The 11,671-nt window shown below is 49.9% G+C and overlaps 1 protein-coding gene across 1 annotated transcript; it reads right to left on the bottom strand.

The window, feature by feature from the left end:
- Positions 1-927: 927 nt before the first annotated feature.
- On the bottom strand, positions 928-11,309 carry BNIP1 (BCL2 interacting protein 1). Its single transcript, XM_049776089.1, has 6 exons — positions 11,193-11,309; positions 8,384-8,476; positions 7,013-7,104; positions 6,300-6,401; positions 5,368-5,486; positions 928-1,293 (listed from the first exon to the last, which is right to left on the bottom strand). The coding sequence occupies exons 1-6, from the start codon at positions 11,274-11,276 to the stop codon at positions 1,097-1,099; spliced, it is 687 nt and encodes a 228-aa protein (XP_049632046.1). The 5' UTR covers positions 11,277-11,309; the 3' UTR covers positions 928-1,096.
- Between the last annotated feature and the right edge of the window lie 362 nt (positions 11,310-11,671).

Genomic DNA, 11,671 nt, shown 5'->3' with positions numbered 1-11,671 from the left:
ATGCAAGGCAAAAACGCCTTACCTCCATGCCATCTCTCAGCCCCCCCCCCCCCCACACACACACCCCGGGACCTGGGGTTCAGAGTCACAGCCTTTGAGAGTGCCTGAAATGAAGGCTTGTTGGCAGCCCTGCCTTCTCAGGTCTCAGATAAACTCTCAGCTTTGCAGGGGGAAGAACAGTGCCTGGGAGGCCAGCTTCCAAGCCCATTCTCTCTTCTCTTCTGTCCCTGTGTTCCCCCTTCTTGGGCTCTGGGGCTCTAGAGAAGGAGGTACAGATTTCAAGCCAAGTCTTTAGCACCAGGCTCTGCAACTGGGCCCAGCCCAAGCCTCCCCACCCCCGGGCCCAGACTGGCCTTGGCTTATCACAAGCTTCATTCTCCCTAGTTATATTTAGCTCAGGACCTCAGTGAAGGAGGTAGACGCACCCCTAGGCGAGCTGGGCAGTTGTGCAGAGAAAGTGAAGCTGAGATGTTGGGGTGAGCCACCTTCCTGAGCCTACTGGCTCCAGCTCTTGCTCTAGAGTTGAGGCTGTGGTGGCTGCCCCATGTACTTGAGTGTTCATGGGGTGCATTAAGAAGTTGTGTGGCTGTGGCTCCAGAATTCTGTCTTCAATGGGCAAATCCACCAGCTCAGTCTGGGCTGTAGGCCACAATCTTGGTCTAGATGTCGGCAGGAGATGCCCCAGTTCCCAAAGAAGAGTTCAGAATAACCCAACACACTCTGTGAAATCCAGTCCTGGGCTGGTGAAAGAGCCAGGGGTTGAGCACAGGCCTTGCATGTATAAGGATCGAGTCCAAGCCCTTGTACCCCTGGGGTAGCATTCAGCAATGCTCGGCTGGGCCTGAACATCGAAGCCTCCGCCCTCGGTGACCGAGGACCACCAAGAGTGGTGTCTGAACCCCGAGTGCCATCAGAAAGAAACAGAAATAAAATAAATAAGTCACATTTATTCAAGGAATGAACACCAGTTTTTGACAGTCCTGTGGCAGGAGAGAGGGGCGAGGGGCACCCACAGGTCCCAGAGGCGGTGTCAGGACTACTGAGGCAGCCTCCCAAGGTGCCTGAGTGTTGAGAGCAGGAGCGGGCAGCTCTCCTGCTACCAAAAGGGAAAGAGACGCTTTTTGATGATGTAGAGGACTGTGGCCAGGAACAGAGCCAGAGCCAGGAAGATGAGAAGCTTGTCAGTCAGCTCCCGTCGGTTGTACTTGGTGATGAGCTTCCGACCCAACTGGATGGTCCCCGACATGGACTTAAATTCTTCGTTGGCATCCAGAATAGTCCGGGATGAACTGACTGAAACACAAAGGGGGAGAGCCTAACTAGAGACTGTGGGATTTGAATCCAGGTACTGGGTAGGCAGGAATCAGTAAGAAGCAGAGGTACAGCAGAAAGCAGGGTACAGACACTGCTGAGCAGAGATGTGATGGGGGGCATGAGGCCCGAGCACGGATGGCTGCTGCTTCTAGTCCAATAGCTCAGGAAGGACCTGGAAGCACAGGTCAGGCCAAGTTGTCCCCAAAGGCCCCCTCTCACCATGGCACTGAGCAAGGAAGGGTACCCTGAGGTCCAAGCAGATGAAGTTGGACTTTCCAGGATACCCCTGCCCGGCATACTCCAGTTTTGCTCTTGGTGGATTCTGAGAGGGCACAGAGGGTGTAATCTTGCAACAGCCTCACATTCGCCACCTGCCCAGGATCATTTGGAGTATTTGGTACCAGTGGGGCCCTGGCAAGGCAAGGCCTGGCCTCCCCTCCCAACGATACCCGAGGAGGCCCAGACCTTGCAGGCATCCTCTTAGGAAGCAGAGGAGAGTGCTGATGAAAAGGGCCAGCTAAAGGTCAGGAGAGATGACTTCTGGTCTGTCCACGGCACTGTCACCCACTGTGAGCCACCAGATAACGTGGCTCCTGAGCACATCACAGATATTGTTCAGCATAAAACACAAAGACTCAGGGGCAGAGGGGAGAAGCTACCTGGGAAATTTCCCCATTCTGAATTATGTGTGTGGAACTGAGGCTGGGAGCCATACTCATTCATGCGAGGTGTGTGCTATACTTTGTTACAGAGACGAAAGCTATTGCAAACTCCCAGACTGGCACCATGATATGCCACATACCCATTGTCCATGGCCCACACCAAGTCTCTAGCAATGCTGCCCCATGGGGCACACCCTATTCCTACCTGTCCCCCTTGCCCCCCTCCTCAGTAGCAAATCTATATACCACATCCCTAACATACTTTTAAAAACACTGTGGGTAAGGTACTTGTAGGTAGCTGACCCAAGTTCAATCCCTAACAGTGAGTTTGGTCTCCTGAGCTCCACAATGAGTGATCCCTGAGCATGAGACAGGAGTACACCCTGAGCACTGCTGAGCATGGCTCCAATATCAAGCCAAACAAAATGAAAATATACTATGGTCCCAGCAGAATTTGTATTTTTACCTAGGGAACAGTAGGGTTACACCCAGAAGGGTAACTTCTGGCTGAGGAGAGGGGGATATATAGTGTTGGGGACAAAACCCAGAATCTCACCTTGCCAAGTCCTTGCTCTGTTGCCAAGCCACTGCCCTGGTATAGAATGAACTTGGCAGAAGAACATGAGACTCTACACCCACTCCCAAGCTGTGTAAAATATTCCCAAAGGAAACTATCCCTGATTTCCTGTGGTACCCAGAGTTCCCAGGGAGATGCAAGAAGAGTGGCAGGGGAGAGTTATGCCCAAAAGCAACTCTTGTGTCTTTTTTTTTTTTTTTTTCCTTTCTGGTTTTTGGCCACACCCGATGGCGCTCAGGGGTTACTTCTGGCTCTGTGCACAGAAATCACTCCTGGCAGGCTGGGGGGACCATATGAGATGCCGGGGATTGAACTTGAGTCGGCCATGTACAGGCAAATGCCCTACCTGCTGTTATCACTCTAGCACCAGCTTCGGTGTCTAGAGACCCAGGGAACAGTTAGAAGGGTGAGAACATAGCACTGTGGAATGGCTCAAATAAACATAATGAAATAGAAATGGTTAAAAGGGAGTCATTCAGAAGATTTTTATTTTTGAGCCAGACCCAGCAATGCTTAGGGCTGAGTCCTGGCTATGCTTGGGGAAATAATGGGATGCCCAAGATTGAAAGCAGGTTGGCCACATTAAAGGCAAGCACTTTGCCAGCTGTACCGTCACTCCAGCACTGCATTGAGAAGAGATTTGCACATAATGAACAGGGGTTGGTGTACACAATTACAGAAAAAGAACTCAAATGCTACTATTGCAATAAAAAATTTTTTTAAATAGGCAAAATAACTCAATAGACACTTCCCCAAATTTGATCAATACTGCTGCAAACATGTAAAAGAAGCTGTTTTACTTAAAAAATATATTTTTAAGATTTTTGGGCACACTCAGAGATGCTCAGGGCTGACTTCTGCCTGGGCCATGTGCAAAAAAAAAGTAAGTAACCCATCTGCTGGACTACTGTTCTGGTCCCTGAGGGAGATGCAAATAACAATATCATGATACCAGCTCACCTGGGACAGTGGCCTAGTAAGATGGAAAGGAAGAGCCGTGTGCTATGTAGGGGTGGGAACCGGCACAAACACCAGGGAAATGGCAAAAAAGACGCCAAAAAACCCAAAACTGTGCGTTTAAGCTTAGGGTGGGGCTCCAGGAGCAAAAATTGAGTAACAGCATTGTGGCTCAAGGAGTACAGCACATGCCTGGCAGGGATAAGCCTAGGCTTGGATCCTCAGCCCTACATGACCCCTCCAGCATCCATGGGTGTAAAATATACCCCCACATTGTGAAATCACCCCACAGGCCATATTTCCAACCTCAGGCAGACAGGTTTGAAGGAGGGTAGCCGCAAAGAATTAATAAACCAAGTCAGCCAGGAGAGAATCATTGAGTCAGTGTTTCTCACCTCAAGGTCTCTCTGCTCACCCAGCCAGGCTGACCTTTCTTTACTAAACCAGTAACAATTCAGCCAGGTGGGGAGGGTCAAGTGAGATCCAGGATGCCTTTTATATATTAAAGGGATAGGTGCAAAGGAAAGAGGAAGTTGGGGGACCACCTTTGTTTTGGGTTAATAGCTGGGTGTCATCGTACACATGGGTGTGCTCTGGGGGCCCTCAGCACCACATGGCTTGAGTACTGAAATGCTACTGAGTGTGGCTTCTGTATTAAAGAAATAAAATAGAACAAATTAAGCCACAACACCTAGCCCAAAGCTTTTATTGAGTGCTTAATTCCAAAGGGTATTTTCCACCTCTACATTCAGAACTGGCATCACCGTCAAAGCAGGATCCCACCTCAACGCCCACTGAAGGAGACTGACAAGGCAAGTGTAGGCAACATACTCCTGGAACACTTCTCTGCCACTCCAAAGGTGAGCTTGGGCCTGAGAGATAGCACAGCACACAAGAGGCTGGTCTTGTATCCAAATGACCAGGTTCAAGCCCTGAGCACTGCTGAGTGTAACGCTCAAACTAAAACCAAAACCAGGAAAAACCGGGGCCTTTGGAAACAAATGTAATGAGCTGAGGGTGAATTGGGGAGTGACAGAGTCACCGGATGTGCTCACACAGATGTGGGGCTGAATCTCTAAAGTGAATGACTGGCAAGAACCAACAGTAGTTTAGAGTCTCAGTGACACTTGGGGCGGTCATCAGAGGAAAGTAAAAGGCAGCACTGAATCCTTGGTAGTGAGCAGGGAACCAGAAATAAGTCTTCTGACCTCTCCCCTAGAAGTCCTGTAATATTACAAACCAATGGAAAGCAATAAAACAAGTGATAGGAACTAACAGAATCTTCCTTTTTTGAGGGAAAAAGTACATCTGTCTGTGCTAAGGACTCACTCCTTAGGGTGCTCAAGAGACCCTACCAGGTGCCAAGCAAGGAATTTAGATTGGCCATATACAAGGCAAGCACCTTACCTACAATTGCTCCAGCTTGTAAGTAAGCATTCTTCAAAGAGAACACAGCAAAAACAAACAAACAAACAAAACGCAGAGGGTGCACCAGATCAGCTCACAGCAAATACACAAAACACTTCTTAGTTGTGGAGGCTGATGACTTCCCACCAAACTGGTCTGGGGGGGTCAGCCCCAAGGCCCATCCCTGCAGCCAAGCAGCAACCACATCCAGGAGAGGGCAGGGGTCACTGCCCACAGCAGGCCCTGGGACAATGTATGGGGGGGTGGGAGGGAGGGAGAGATGGTCCAGGACAACTAGAAAAAATCAAGAGAGAAAAGCAGCCATCACATGCTAGGTCCAACCTGGTGTCATAACTGAGCCTGTGAAGAAGACACATAAGCCAGAGAGGGTGGAGAGGAAAGCATGGAAGGGGGAAACGCGGACGGGGGTGGTGGTGAGTGCAGTTTTACCGAGTGATTGCATGGCTTCCTCGCTTTGCTGCACCTGCTGAGCCATCATCCTGCTGATGCCCATGAGGCTCTCGGTGATGGAGCTGGATGACTGCGCCAGGCTCTCTTTAGTGGTCTTCCTGTGGGCATCCAGAGACCCTGCTTCAGGGGAAGAGCCCAGCTGGGGCCTTCAAGCCTCAGCCAGTGGTAGCCCAAATGTACTGAGATCATGACCAATGTGGGAACACTCTAGAATTCTTGGGGGCCCTGTAAAGTCCCTCTGAAACCAGGTGACAGCACAGGCTGGTGCCAATGCTCTGGGCCCAGACTCCTTCCTGAGGAAGAGGCCAGATACAGTCCAGGCCTTCCATTCATTGGCAGACTGAACATCCAGGGCACTGCCTGCAAAGCTGAGAACCTACTATGGAGAGCTGGACAGGGGAAGACAGGGTGAGACATGGAAGTACATGAAATCAACTGACTTTGTCCGAAAAGAGGGTAAGAGACACTACTTTGGGGAAGATGGCTTGGTTTTTAGGTGCTATTTATTTTGTTTTTGGCCTTTCTTCTGGCCCTATGTTCAGGGATCACTCCTGGTGGGGGATCAGGGGACCCTATAAAGTGCTAGGCATAAAACCTAGGTCAGCTGCATGCAAAATCACTACCCTCTCCACTGCACTCACTCTGGCCTCAGGAGATGATATTTTTAAAATAAAAGTAACTTGTAGCATGTCTCTAGTGGGCTGTAACTCCTTAAAACTCTGTTTTAAAGTCTCTGTTAGTGACTCACCACAAGTGTGAGTTTCTTGGAAACAGAAATGTTCCCTCCCAGAGAAAACTAACCACCAACTGAGGGAAATGAGAAACCTGAGAGATAGACCCACTTCTTCCCCTCCATCCACCCTGAAGGGTCCTACTTTCAGGTCACGGCAGTGAGAGGGCAGGACCAGTACCTTTGCCGAAGGAGGTCCCCACCCTGCAGCAGCTCTGCCTTCTCCAAGTTGTCGATCGCAAGTTTGCATGTGAGGTTGGCTTTCCGCCAGGAGGTCTGGTTGCTGGAAACGAGGAAGCAAGAAAGCACCTACTGAACTCAACTCAGCTTACCACTGATTTCTTGCAAGCCAGGGAATGAGGCACACCAGGCACTGCTATCCCCCAGAAACAACCCCTCTCCTTCAGACCCCAGAGGCTGCCACCAGCAGGTTCACTCCCTTCGTATCTGGAGACAGCTCACACTCCAGATACTGCGCGACCAGAGTCACAGACTTGGGAGTGACACTCAAACCCACCCTGGATGTAAACCCACTCTTCCATTTTATTTCAGAGCAACACTTGGCAGTGCTCAGTGCTTACTTCTGGCTTTGTGCTCAGGATCACTCCTGGTGGGGCTCAGGGGATGCCAGGAATTAAACCCAGTTTGGCCACATGTAAAGCCAGAGCTTTCTCTTTCTCCAGCCCCAAGCTCTGATTATCCTCTCTCAGAGTACAGGGGCCATTACTAGGAGAACATGAAGTAGAGGCACAGGGGGGCACAAAACTGTGGCACAGGGGAGCATGAAGCAGAGGTATGCCTCTGCACAGGATCTTTTGTGCACTGACACAGTTGTTTTTTTGCCCCTCTGAGAAGGAAGCCATGGCTTCTGCACAAGTGACACAGCATGCCTACCTGAGCATCTGCTTTTTGTGATTCTCTACTTCCTGGAGCAGAGCTTGCTTCTCTGACTCTCTGTCTTGCTCTCGGGCCGACTGCTCGAGCTCCTTTGGAGAAAAAGGGCTCTCTGTTAAGATAATTCTATTGAGCGGCCGGAGCGGTGGTGCAAGCGGTGAGGCGTCTGCCTTGCCCACCCTAGCCTAGGACGGACCGCGGTTGGATCCCCCCGGCGTCCCATATGGTCCCCAAGCCAGGAGAGACTTCTGAGGGCATAGCCAGGAGTAACTCCTGAGCATCACTGGGTGTGGCCAAAAACCAAAACCAAAATAAACAAAAAACCCAAAGATGATTCTATTGAGTTCGTTTTTGGGGTTTAAAGCCACACCCAGAGGTACTCAGATTCCTGATTCTGTGCTCAGAAGTGACTCCATTAAACCTAAATTGGCCACATGCAAGACAAGTGCCTTATCTACTGTACTATCTCCCCAACCCTGAAAAGCAGTCTTTCTCCCATGGGCCACATGCAGCAGGAGTGAGGGCCTTAAAACTCACTCAGGCTAGTCCCTGAACCCCACCTGCCTTGGGGGGCCCCAGAACAGCAGCAGCAAAGCCATATCTGGTATATGCTCCTTCTTGCACCAGGGATGCTCAGTACATCACCAAAACCAAAAGGCACAGGCTGGGCAAAGTGATAGCAGGAAGTAAAGCAGGAGGCTGAATAAATGGACTAAGGGGACTAAACTGGAGAGGAACCTCTGGCAACTTCAGGGTTTTCAAGGTGAAGAAGTCAAGGGACAGTGGCAAATCTGCCATTGTGTAGTTTACCCCATCAGAAGGGCTCTACAATACCAAATGGCTCATCTGTTTTGTTTTGTTTTGTTTTGGGGACCACACCTGGCAGTGCTCAGACTTACTCCTGGCTCTACCCTCAGGGATCAGGATTTGGGGGACCCTATAGGATGCCAGGGACCAAATCTGGGTCAGCTGCATGCAAGACAAATGCCCTTCCCTCTGTACAATGGCTCTGGCCTCCAAGTGGCTCATGACCCTGAGAGTAGTCAAAATGTTGAGTCAAGAATCCGTTAGCTCGGGGGCCGGAGAGATAGCATGGAAGTAAGGCGTTTGCCTTTCATGCAGAAGGTCATCAGTTCGAATCCAGCTTCCCATATGGTTCACCGTGCCTGCTAGGAGCAATTTATGAGCATGGAGCCAGGATTTTCCCCTGAGCACTGCCGGGTGTGACCCAAAAACCACACACACACCAAAAAAAAAAAAAAAAAAAAAAAGGCAAAAAGAAGAATCCACTAGCTCTCAGAAAAGAGTGGTCCTCCAGTTTGGCTACCTGACGATGCCCCATTTTCAGCATCACCCTTTGCACTCACTCACCTGGATCCTGTGTCTCAACTGCTGGAATTTCCCCTTTACTTTAGTGTTCAGTTCGGTCAGTGTACTCAAGGGCCCGGAACAATCTTGAATATCCTAGGAGACAGGCAAGAGATAAGGGGGCCTCTTTCAAGGCCATGACTCCAAGTCACACGCCAAGAGTGTGGATGTCCTCTAAATGGGGACATCCTGAAATGATAAGTTTTAGATCATCAGGATGATGAATGCTGGGGGAATCAGATTGAAAGATTAACTTTTCTGATCTGACAGTTTTGACAAATGGTCTAGTATAAACCAAAATGTTGACAGATAAGTTCAAGGGTAGGTTTTGGGGTTTGTTTCTGGGATCAGAGACAATCAGAAATGAAAGTGCTAGATATTGAGGGGGAGGGTGGAGGAGTTAGGCTACACCTGGCAGTGCTCAGAGCTTATTCCTGGTGGGCTCAGGGGACCATAAGGAGTGCCATCAACCTGCAAGACAAAGGTACTATCTGCTGTACTATAACTCCAGCCCCTAAGGTGCTTGTCTTGCATGAAGCCAACTCCCTGGTATGAGCCCCAGGACTGGACAGTCTCCAGAGTTGTCCAAGATGTGGCCAAGATGTAGCACCACCCCATCCTCTTGTCTTTGCAAGAAGATTTGGTTTCTGGATATTAGAATTATTAGAGGCAAGTTTCAGAGTGGGCTCTGCAGCCAGGGTAGGTGGATTAGAATGCCTAAAGCAGCAATCTATTTCCTGACCTTGGGCTTGCGAAAGCACAATGAGCCCTGCCACAAAGCCCACAGCAAAGGAGCTAGAATACATCAAGACAGTAATGAGGGCCGGAGAGATAGCACAACAGTAGGGCGTTTGCCTTGCACACAGCTGACCCAGGACCGACGATTGTTCTAATCCTGACATCCCATATGGTCCCCTATGCCTGCCAGAAGTGATTTCTTTTTTTTGGTTTTTGGATCACACCTGGCAGTGCTCTGGGGTTACTCCTGGCTCTATGCTCAGAAATCGCCCCTGGCAGGCACAGGGATATGGGATGCCGGGATTTGAACCATTGTCCTTTTGCATGAAAGGCAAACGCCTTACCTGCCAGGAGTGATTTCTGAGCACAGAGCCCTGAGTGCCACCGGGTGTGCCTCCCCCAAAAAAGACAGTAATGAATCCACCTATAGTCCAATCCTTCCTGTCAGCAATCACAAGAATCCAGAACATTATGAGTACAAAATGGGTTGTATCAGACCATTTAAGTATATCTGATACGACTATTTAAGTATATGTGATTTGATCGAGGGATGGTTTCACAATAGATTAAATTATGTGAAAAAGCTATTTCATTAGTATGGAATCTTTTTATTTATTTATTTACTGGTTTTTGGGCCACAACTGGTGGCGCTCAGGGCCACTTCTGACTCTGCTCTTAGAAATTGCTCCTGGCAGGCTCGGGGGACAATATAGGATTCTAGGGGTCCAACCTGGGTCTGTCCCAGGTTGGCTGGTGCAAGGCAAACACTCCACCGCCATGCCATAGCTCCGCCCACCCCAACCCCCGAACCCGACATGGAATCTTAACTTATTTGTTTAGAATGTGTCCCAAACTTTTTCAGTTTATTCATAGAAAAAATTAACTTCATTGAGGGGTCGGAGCAGTGGCACAAGCCTTAAGGTGTCTCTGCCTTGCTTGTGCTAGCCTACGACGGACCCCGGTTCTATCCCTGGTGTCCCACATGGTTCCACCAAGCCAGAAGTGATTTCTGAGCATATAGCCAGGAGTAATCCCTGAGCATCACTGGGTGTGACCCAAAAACCCAAAAGGGGGCCGGAGCGATAGAACAGCGGGTAGGGCGCTTGCCTTGCACGCGCTCGACCTGAGTTTGGTCACCGGCATCCCACATGGACCCCTGAGCATGCCAGGAAGGCATCCTGAGCAAAGCTAGATATAGCCGCTGAGCATCGCTGGGTGTGGTTATAAAAAAGACAAAAAAAGACCAAAAACCCAAAATCCAAACCAAAAAAAAAAAAATTAACGTCATTGAGTATAAATGTTTGCATTTTTCCTTTTTTCTCTGGATGACTAATCAAGCACATTTCTGTATGCCACGTGGTAATCAACAAATTTGGTTTATTCTGTTGGGCTTCCATGGGGAGACCTACTTTTCTTTTCCTTATTTTCTGTAGAAAAAAAGTCTGGAACAGTCTGGAACATTACTGGAAAGGGCACGATTTGCCCAAAACCAAAGTTTCAAACACTTATGGACATAGCAGCACAGGGATGATGGCTCATGCCTTGCACACTGCAGATTCATTTAAATTCAACTTCAACATCACATGGTTCCCAGAGCATCAGGATTGTGGTCCCGTAACGCCCTCTTCCTGCACACACACCCCACCCCGCCCCAGCGCAGCCAGGTTGGCCCAGGTCAGTCCTGGCATCTCAGGGTCCATGCAGCACCAACCACCTCTGTCTCTGCATTGCACCTCTGGCCTGGATAGCCAGAAGTTGCTGGGGGACCATCTGGGGGACCTCTTACTCCCAAGTACTGCTTAGAGTCATCTTTAGCTGCTTGAGGGCAGCTGAAGAGCCGCTAATATAGAAAAGAAGTTTTTCATAGAACCTTGGGTCATGCACTACTTTGTTTTACCTCCTGTGTCTGCATTTTCCTATAAAATTAGAAATCAAAGAAAAAGAAAGGGTGGAGGCCAGGGGACAGACAAGTGGTCTCAGGTGCATTTGTGGAGAAAGAAAGAACAGGAGTAAATATCCGAGCCAAAGTCAACAACAATAAGCATCAAGAGACCTAACCCCCCGGGAGCGGTACCTGGATGAGCGCCTTCACCTCCAGGTCCAGCCTGACGATCTCCTGGTGGCAGATGCGGACGTGGACGTCCGGCGGGGCCGCCATGTTGGGAGGCGGCTACGGGTGGCGGCGGGGGCCAAAGCCAGACGCGTTTCCCGCGGGCGCCTGCCGGAGCGGCGCCCCCTAGAGGCCGGCGGAGGCCAACGCAGGGTCGCGGGCCTGGCAAGTAGATGCCTTCGGAAATTGCAACCGACCACTTCTGTTTTCTAACGGGACTATAAATTGAGGAGCAAAAGTAAACTTTGCAAGTCCTTTACAACGGCTTTTCTTTTTCTTTTTTGAGTCACACCTGGGTTGCTCAAGGATTCCTCCTGGCTCCGGCACCCGGCGAGTCCTGGGGTGACCTCCTGGGCTGCCGGGGATCAAAGCCAGACTGGACACGTGCAGGGCAAACACCCTGGCAGACCATCTTGCTAACCCTACATTTCCTTTACTTTTGA

The sequence above is a fragment of the Suncus etruscus genome, chromosome 6, assembly GCF_024139225.1.
Source record: "Suncus etruscus isolate mSunEtr1 chromosome 6, mSunEtr1.pri.cur, whole genome shotgun sequence".
Classification (NCBI taxonomy): Eukaryota; Metazoa; Chordata; class Mammalia; order Eulipotyphla; family Soricidae; genus Suncus; species Suncus etruscus.
Note: the sequence above shows the minus strand (reverse complement) of the source record. Positions and strands in the feature narration are given on the sequence as shown.